This window comes from Lissotriton vulgaris, chromosome 1_1, assembly GCF_964263255.1.
Source record: "Lissotriton vulgaris chromosome 1_1, aLisVul1.2, whole genome shotgun sequence".
Classification (NCBI taxonomy): domain Eukaryota; kingdom Metazoa; phylum Chordata; class Amphibia; order Caudata; family Salamandridae; genus Lissotriton; species Lissotriton vulgaris.
In genome coordinates, this window is record NC_141685.1 from 2052970061 (window position 1) to 2052980275 (window position 10215).

Genomic DNA, 10215 nt, shown 5'->3' on the forward strand with positions numbered 1-10215 from the left:
TAATGCAAAGGACAATTATGGGCCACATCTGGGAGTCACCTCCAATATTCCAATGGGGAATAAGCACATCTACTAGAAGGCTCAGAGGGACTCGTGTCCTCACCCCAGATAGCGTTATCATACTGCCCTTTGTGTGGATAATTTAATGTGTCGTACACGTTATGTGTGTAGATTAAATACTTATTTTTACATAAAACTGGTATTTGACTGGGCAATTATCTTATTGCTTCTACTATTTTAATGTTGAGTTATGACCCTGTTTAGGCAATGCACCTATGTCCCCAACAAGAACTTGTGACTGCTCTACCTCATGATACCATTGTGCGTCAAGTGCTGGATGGGGTACTACTTAGCCCTGTTACTCAGAATCCATGGTAAGCCAGGCCTGCGACTTCAGGAGTAAAAGGACACATCCCCATGGATAGACTCTGTAGCTCCTGCTTGCTCTGTGGCCCTCTGAAAGGGGTGCTGACACAGTTGTTCTTCTCTCAAGTGTCATTTCCAGCCTTTTGTCCAGACACAGATTTTGTGATGAGTTATGCTTCCCACAGTAGGGCTGTATTCATCCTGGACCACCCACAATGTAGTTAAAAGGAGGTGTGATTTTCTACACCTCGCTATCATCAACCCAAAATGAGTAATAAGTGAAGGAAAAGGAGCTAACCCTATATACAGTATTTGTCACGTTTCCGAAAAGAGTCCATCTTTCACCCTACAATCTATCAAGTGGTAGTGTTCGAAAAGACTAATCTTCAGCTCCATGCCAGTCAAAAGGCTCATAGGATATCTAACTGAGCTCAGGCTTCAATCCCCTCTTTTCTGTCTCTTCAATCTAGCTGCAGGAATGTGTTCAAACTACTTTCAATGCCTGGGAGCAGTATCCTCAGACTTCATCTTGTGCAAGGTCAGGGTGTCATTGCTCAAAGACTACTCTGAAGCACCAACGGGATGTAAGAGACCTGAAGACTGAGTGTACGGCTGCACAATAGATCTTGTACTCTAAAAAATGGGAAGATTAACATGAAAAAGGCAGTGACTTATTTCAGCAATACATACATCAAAGTGACTAATGCAAAATTGTTATTGACATCATCTTTACATTTTGGAGCAATACATGAGCAAGTTCACTGATTTGGAAATTACAGAGGTATTTCGAAGTTTATTTCCCAATGCAGATAAGCTTTTTAATTTTAACTAACATGCTGATTAAGGAAGTGAAGGAAGTATTAGCCTATTAAAATGAGCTACGTTTCTGTTTTAAAAACAATCTCTTGAACTAACAGCCCTTCATGCTGCCCTGCATATAAGGGGGACATGCATTAATCTCTGTGTACCCGCCCTAACAACACCTCCCCTATTTGACTATGGGCCAATGTACCAAGGCTTTTTGTGGGCACAAATGGCCCAATCGGCAGAATTGGCCAATTTGCCATCTAAAACAATGCCTTTAGGTATATACAATACAGAAAAATCAATTCAGTAAAAAGTTACCAAATTGCTATTTGAGTTTGCAGCCCAATACTGATTTGGAAGTTGCAGGCTTAGGGCGTCCCTTCCAAACACTGAATCTGAATGGTATGTATTATTGTTTGTGACTGAATCTTGTCACAAAATATGTTAGTTTACTGTTTACAAACCTATAGTGATAAGCCATGTATAAGCAGGAAGGGGCCCTCCAGGGACCTTCTCCCATTTGAGAATGATGAAAAAAATAAATTTTAATAGTAGGCAGTCGTCCCAAGGAACACTGTATACTCGTAAAAAAGTTAGTGACATTTGTTTTCAAAACACATCCCACGTTCCTTTAATGAAAACGGGCTGCATTTGTTAAAAAAATGTTTTACAGACATGATGGTCTGCTGACCCCAGCACGTCATTATCCCTGTGATGGCTGCAATTCCTAGTGGGTGGCAAATTGTGACCAACTTCATTGAGATTCATGATGTAGGCCGATTTGTGACCCACTAGGAGTCATTATTTTGTGAAGCAACCTATTAGTACATTGTTTGGTTCTCAAAATACCACAAAACTACTGGTGCTTCATGTATCTGGCCTTAGGTTCATGCCTACATTCCTTCTGTAAACCGCTTGTCCCTCCACACAGGACAAACTCCAAATTATAAAAAAATCTGAAAATATTCTCATCATGAGAAATTGTCTGACTGGCACATTTCTCCCTCATTTTCATAGGTATGTCAGAGTATATTTTTTGTAGGATTTTATGGAAAGGTTAACTTACTGTTGCGTAGTTAAATAGAAGACTATTAATGCTATATTTCTTTGTTTTCCACATAGACTCTTAGAACGTATGCACAAGCTTATGATACGATCTCTGCTGCTCACAGTTCCTTTACATAGTAATCACTGGATTTTTAAGAATGCTTCTAAGGATTGATCGAAGCAAACAAAAAGCAAAGACAAGGAGATAATGGGCGGAGCCCCAACTGCCAAGCCAGGTCTTTCCTGGACCACGTCTGGGCATACCCTGACAACCTACGGAGAGCTAAAGAACAATGATGGATTCAACCCAGCACTGTGTCTGAACATTTCAGTGATCCATCCATCATCTCCTTGTGTTTGCTTTGTTTGCCCTATGTTGGCAGGGTATGCCCAGACGTGGATCCCTATAAATGAATCAAGATCACAAAAGTTCCTGAACTTTTGAGATCTTGATTCATTTATAGAAACGGTTTAATAAAAATGTTTAAGTTCTGAAACCTTAGGGGCTGCAGCAGAGTGCCCTGCAGACCTGGGTATTCCCAGGCCTCGACATGTGCATTTTCCATGGTGGGGGGTTTGGGCTACACCCCTTAGCAAGGCAGCTCTCTAAATTGTGCACACAATGTTTAGAAACAGGTAACATTGAGTTAACCTCAGGAGTGCAGGTCTACACACTTACAGAGCCCCTGGGAATATGTCATACAACATTCCCTCCGTGGTTTAAAGATGCCTCCAATGGGATGGTACTCTGCAGGCTCCTCTTTAGAGTCCATGGTATACTCCTTAGGTGGTTTAACAATGCATCCAATGGATTGGTCTCTTTTTGCTAGTGGGTAGGCTCAATCTAAATCCCCTGTAGCAATCTAACAGTGTGAACAATTGTGTTATAAATTGGGTTTCTAGTTAGCTGAGGTATGCACTCTGTCCAAGCAGGAACCACAATCCAAGTCAGGGCAAGTAAGATATACACCATACATTAACCTCTGCATCTCCCTTCTACCACCATCCCCTCTGGATATCACATACAAGTCCAGGATGATGGCACAATGCACGCCCATGTTCAAGTAATGCCTAAGTCTAAGTCTTCACTCTCCCCGTGGGATCTCACTGGTTCTTATAAATCCACCATGAGAAATAATGACCCCCTTTCCTCTTGACCAACAATCTGAGTCCCCTGCAACCCATCCATACCAAACTTTATCGTATTTTTCAGTACTTCCTCTATTCTCATATGTCAATCTTTCTCTTATTGTGCACAGTTCCATTCCTTCCACCCAGTGTTGAAGTTTGGACAGGTTGTGCTGCCCCATTTCTGAGTAAGTTCTCTCTGTGATACCATGTATCCTAGATCATTCAGCATTTTATCAAAGTATGTTGCATCAAATTCTGCCCAGATGCTGAGCAATGTCGTTGGTGCTGTCAGTGCTATAGGCACTCCCGTAGCTTCCTCTAAGGCACATGCCAATCCCTCTCGAATGGTCATATGTTTGGGCAGTCCCACAAGGTATGAATGAACAAACCTGTTAGTCACATTGTCTAAGGCATAGATCATCTTGGGCGCTGCCTATTCTATGTAGGAGAATGTGGGTGTAATAAGTTCTATGTAAGATTTTTATTGTATTAGTTGAAGCTTGCTTTAATGGCTACTTTCCTCAGAACTTGGAGCGCCTCCCCCCGAGTCGTCATCCTATAGCTCCACTACATCCCTCTGCTATCTAGTCCTCAGCTGTGACAACTCTTTCTGTGTATTCCTCATTAGCACAGCATAAGTAACAGTATTTTTGGTCTTTTTTTCATCCACTAGGCAACATTCCAGTGGGGAGTCCTCCTTTGTCTCCCACCCCTTGGGGATCATGGCCTGCAGGGAATTTCTTAGTTGCAAATATTTAAATATTTGTATATCAGCTGTATTGTAGTCAGCCTGCAAGTGTGCGAATCATACAATTCCATTTGCCTCCCATACATCTTCTAGTATGGTGAGTCCAATTAGATGGATTGCTTAAAGCCTGGGAGGTTTGGTACCGGCTGTAGTCTTGTGCCCACCGACAGGGGAGTTCTAGGCGTAAACCTCTTTTCCCATCCCATTTCTCTAGTCAATGTGCGCCATGTAGACACTACTGTGACCGTAGCTCGCGAGGTATCCTGTGATATCCACCCTCCATAAAGTTTATGCATGAAGCCTTTCTGTCCCAACCTCTCCTGGTCCATTTTAAATGCAGAATCTGCCAGTGAGGCACATGCCTACTCCTTCACTGTGAATACCTGTGATGCCTCATCATACCTACGAATGTTCGGTAGTGCGATGCCCCATTCATGCACCATTCTTTGTAGTGTAGCGAATGCAATATGTGCCGGGCTATCCAGCCAGAGCAGTGACCAGAGGAGTCTGTTTGTTACCTGGAAGAAGGCATCAGGGATGACATAGGACTTTTTGCAATATGTGTGTAAATCTGAGTATTGCTATTTGAGCAGAAATTGGGTATATTTTATTGTGTAGTCTTGTAATCTCACTTATCAATTAGGCCAATTAGGTTTCAACAGTAAAACACTCAGTTAAACCCTGGGTTGCTGTGGCATTGAGCAGCAAGACTTACACAGAGTAACAAGTGTTAAGAATTTAAACAGCACCAAAACAGTTGAAAAAGAAATTGAAGCGACACTCAGGAATTCCAACAACAATTTATAAAAATAGACTGTATTTGTATAAGAATTTAGGGGCCAGATGTAGGTAAGTATATTTTACCGACTCATAAATACCGAATTTTAACGATTCGGTATTTATGAATCGGTAAAATAGAAGGGGGGAGATGTCGATCAAATCGGTAATTGAATTATAGATTCTGTAACAATCGGTATTTACCGAATTGGTAAATACCGATTCGGTAATGCCAATTGATTCCTATGGGCATTGAAGCCCATAGGAATCAATGGGCATTACCGATTCGGTATTTTACCGATTCAGTAAATTTACCGATTTGGTAAATTTATCGAATCGGTAAAATAGGGCCCCTACATGCCAATTACTAAATACCGGTCGGTATCGGCCGAAATCAGCGATTACCGACCGGTATTTCGGCTCCTACATCTGGCCCGTAGACACTAGAATGAAAAACACCCATTTGCGTGTTCTGGAGATATTGATTTTACAAGCAAAAATAAAGAAAGCATTTTCACTTAAACAGGAACAATCCTTGGCAAAGTAAATAAATGGGACACTTTTGGTAGGTGTAAATGTGTTCAGTGGGAAGTACTTGGGTAGACCAGCTCTAGCGGGGAGCTAGCCAAGGGTACCAGCAATGTCCTCAAAAACAGTTACCTTTACAAGGGAAGCAAGCCTTCAGCAGTTCCAGGAACTTTATCCACATTGCAATGGATTCCAATGGAGTGGTCCTGATGCATGGTATGAAGATTGCTGAAGAAGCGCTAACTTGCCACAGCAGTCTTTTTCAGCTGTTGTGTCCCTGTGATGTGAACAGGAGGTCAGTCAGCAGGCCCTTGTAGTCTCTTGGCTTGCTTGACTGGGTGCTGGTGAAAGCTTCTCCTTGAGCAGGACCTGGCAGGTACAGTCCCTCTCTTCACTAGCCACCAGGTGCATTAGTCGTCAGAGCAGCCTCTCTTTTCTGGTCCCTCGATGCAGCAAGGCAGTCCTTCTTCCAAGTTGGACAAGATATGGGGTCTGGGTGCCAGAGATGCCTTCTTCCAGCTCGGAAAGTGCCATCAGGGAAGGAATGTGACTGGTAGCCAATGGGCTACCAGGTTATCTCCTACCTGAGGACCAATTACTGTGGAGTGTGGCATCTGGCTATCACAGTAAGCCCCGTTTTGCCCACTCCCATGACAGCGAGGCCGATCTCTGTGTTCAGACCTCCCTAACCTAGGGTTATACATCTGCCCTTTAAAATTGGATTCACCTTTGAAGCCTGCCTTTTAGGGCTAACACCCAAGTGGCTTCCTGCAGAAGGGAGATGACACCTCCCTGGTCTGCAATCCCTCGTACTTCTATTAGTCTGAAATTGAGCTAACCCCAGTGTCTAATCTCTGAGGCCTCAAGGGGGTACATACAGGGATACTCAATAACGACCTCAGAATCCGATGTTCCTCAAGTTCCATGATTTTGGTCTATTTAAATCCCCAAACCTCTGCACCATAAAGTGCTGCACTTGAGTACAGTTGTAATGTCGGAGAAACGTGTTTTCAGAGAGACCCCTTGGGTAACTTCAATAAACCTCCAACAATGTGAGCTAATTTGTTTCCATTAATTAGCTTTGATCATCTTTTTACTCTAATCTAATTGGGTTTAAAAATGTTATCATGTTGTTTCCATGAGTTTAAAGGTACTGGTTAAACTTAGCATGCATTTCTATGGGCAATTGTCTGCTGCTTGTGTCACAGCCACCAGGAGGTAAAGGTCTCCAGTTTCCAAATTACCAACCCACTTTCTGGCAACCGTAAATGCAAGACTGTCTTTAAACCATGATTACTGTGGCATATATGTACAATCAGCAGTTAACATAGTTGCATTTAGTGTACTGTTTTTGCAGCACTCAGTTGTGGAACACTCAGTGGGAAAGAACACATCCCTGCTTTTAGCATTTTTTAAGCAGCAACATTGATGCAAGTGGTGTCCACACGTATCTGCATGTCTATGCTGTTTTAAAATGTAACATTTTAAAATTAATTTTCAGAACTTAAGAAATCCCTCCTCTTTCTAGTGTATCAATAGCAGCCTTGAGGTCAACACAAATGTCGATCCCCTAGCATACATGAACTTCTAAGCAAAATATGAACTGTATAACAATGATGCACATGATCAATACATGACATGATTTCAGCTTTAGAAGAGTACTGTTTTATTTTATTCAGCTCATTCTTCTACAAATTTGAGAACCATTTTTTGAAAAGTTACCAGCAGCCTTAGAGATTTATGTAAGTCTGGAGCAGCTTAAGACCTTCACTTGTAAACCTGTCACATAAGCAATACTTGCACGATAGACAGGACATTCTATTCTGCTGCAATCCAATTACACAACATTGGTGTTCTGTAAAGCTAGATATAGGAACTTTGTCCCGATCCGATGACCACATTTGCATTCTCTTTAATAACAATTTTATCCATCACAATTTGGGTACCAATATTAGTTTCCTCCGTTGATACACGTGTGATACCTTTGTTTGGCTTTAGGAACAATTCTATTTCTTTTTTCTTCACAAACTTACATTAGGGTATACATCCAAGAACTAGGCCGCTCCTGAAGGTGTTCCCCTCACCCTCTACCTCCCCCACCTGCAAATCAACTAGAAGCATCGTTATCAAACACCTACAGAAAGGCTCACATAGCACCCATCCCCTCCCCACTGTAAACGTCCACTTTTAGTGCTGTGTCTACTCTCCCTGTTCACTTTCCTTCTTCATTTCCATAGTAGTTGTTGGAAACAATGGAATAAATAAAGGAATTGTACCAACGACTGAGCCACTGCCAGATTGAAGGAACTTTCCAACCCAGCTCGAACGCCAACAACATCCCGCCGTCGCAATCCCTGTGCGACTCTCTAGCCACCTTCTTCCACCGCAAGATCGCCAACATCCACAACAGCTTCAACCACAGGACGACCCTAACAGGCCCCAACACGCCGGACCCATGACACCCCACAGACAACGACCGCCTGAATACCTGGGCCTAAGTGAGCATTGAAGACACAATCAAGACCATGGGCACAATCCACTCCGGCTCGCCGTCTGACCCTTTTCCACACCACATCTTCAACAAAGCCGGCAGCTTCATCGCACCCCACCTGCGCAACATCATCAACCTTTCCTTCGAGACCGCGACCTTCCCTGAGAGCTGGAAACACGTCGAGATCAACGCTCTACTGAAGAAACCCAAGGTGGACCCAAGCGAACTCAAAACCGTCAGGTCCATCTCCCTGCTTCTGTTCCCAGCTAAGGTCATCGAGAAGATAGTCAACATCCAGCTCACCCGCTACCTCAAAGACAACAGCATCCTGAACCCCTCCCAGTCAGGATTCCGCAGCAACCATAGCATTGAGACCGCCCTCATCGCCGCCACAGATGACATCAGGATCCTACTGGACAACGGCGAGACGGCGGCCCTCATCCTTCTGGACCTCTCCGCCGCCTTCGACTCGTCTGCCACAGCACACTAAGCACACAACTCCACGACGCAGAGATCCAAGACAGGCCATGGACTGGACCTCCTCCTTCCTCTCCGGCAGGACCCAGGGAGTCCGCCTCCCCCCGTTCTGATCTGAAGCCTCTGAGATCATCTGCGGCGTCCTGCAGGGATCCTCCCTCAGCCCTATGCTGTTCAACTTTGACATGGCGCCTCTCGAATGCATTGCCTGACATCACAACCTCAACATAATCTCCTATGCCAACGACACACAACTGATCCTCTCCCTCACCAAGTACCCCCTCACCGCCAAATCCAACCTCCACCATGGAATGAAGGCCGTCGCCGACTGGATGGAGGATAGCCGCCGTAAGCTGAACACAGACAAGATGGAGATCCTCCTCCTTGGGCCCAACCCTTCAGCATGGGATGACTCCTGGTGGCCCGCATCGCTGGGGACACCCCCGGACCTACCAACCAGGCACGCAACCTGGGAGTCATCCTCAATTCAAAACTCACCATGACCAAAAAAGTCAACGCTGTCTCCTCCACCTGCTTCAACACCCTCTGTATTCTCTGCAAGATCTAAAGATGGATCCCGACTGACACAAGGAAAACAGTCACCCAGGCCCTAGTCAGCAGCAGACTCGACTACGGAAACGCCTAGACCTGGAACACTGTCCCCCTCAACCTACAACAAACCGAAGACCTTCTAACCTTAAGGAGACGACTCAAGACCTGGCTGTTCGACCAGTAGCAACAGCACACTCCCCTTTCCCCACCCTCAGCGTCTCGGAACCCTCACGGGTATGTAGTAGTCTTTACAAATTATCTGATTGATATTTGAACTTTCTGAAATTGCAGATAGCTCAAGTCAGTTAGCGCAATGATGACACAAAGTGATGCCACCAGTGAAATGTATGTTAAATCCCCATTTGGTATTGTTAGTCCTGATCAAATATTCTGATTTGCTCAATCCAACATAGTTTGTCTCATTCTTCACTTACTTTTATCCTACCAATTGTTTATAATTTCTTCATGAGACGGTATCTTAGGCCATCATTATGATGTTGGCGGGACCACCACCGACAGACTGTCGGTGGTGGTCCCACCGAAGGACAGCCCTTCGGTCTGACCACCGCATTACACTGCTGGCGGTCGGACCCATGTCTTTCGGGGACAGAACACTGCCTCCACTAAGATCAGTGATCTCGATGGGGCAGCAGTCAGAATGGTTATCCCGAACGGAGGCTGTTCTATTGCAAGCACGGTCGTCAGGATTATCATTTCCCTTTCAAACAGCCTTTGAAAAGGCAGTCGGAAAGAGACTTTGGGGTCCGAAACAGGGCCCCATACCTCGTGGGCCACTGCAAAGAGGCCCTGGGGCCCCATCCAAACACTGTGTTCCATGCATGGTGATATGTTACCACATGGTGCATGGATGTGCACAGAGGGCTCTCTAACACTACAGTTTGTACTGCTGCCGTTTTCCTGGGCTGCAGCACAAGCTGCTATGGTAAAGAGCACTTTCTGACCATCAGCATAGCAGTCGCATCCTGATTCACCTGTTGGGCTGCTGACTGTTTGTCAGGCGGTCTCCAGACCACTGCGATAGCGGTCAGTGGTCTGACCACCGACATGGTGATGAGACCCTTACTCTGGGTGTTGATAAATATGGCTTAAGGTGGAGCAAGAGACAATAGTTTGATGCAATACCATGTCATATGTTTATGCAACTGAAGTTATTATGCAAAGTTAATACCTTTAGCTTTGAAATGCCCCATCGTTTCCCTTTTGATGTAGGATTTGTTAAGTCAGCCATTTTGCTCAATGAAATGGAGTTTTGCTTTGTATTTCACTGATT

The 10215-nt window shown here is 44.5% G+C and overlaps 1 protein-coding gene across 1 annotated transcript in view; it reads right to left on the reverse strand.

The window, feature by feature from the left end:
* LOC147751598 (solute carrier organic anion transporter family member 1A6-like) overlaps positions 1–10215 on the reverse strand; it is a 213431-nt gene extending 203216 nt beyond the window's left edge. The window contains exon 1 of the mRNA XM_086933556.1: positions 10114–10215. Within this exon, the coding sequence (XP_086789682.1) occupies positions 10114–10173 (60 nt within the window). The 5' untranslated portion in view covers positions 10174–10215. The remainder of the gene's footprint in view (positions 1–10113) is intronic.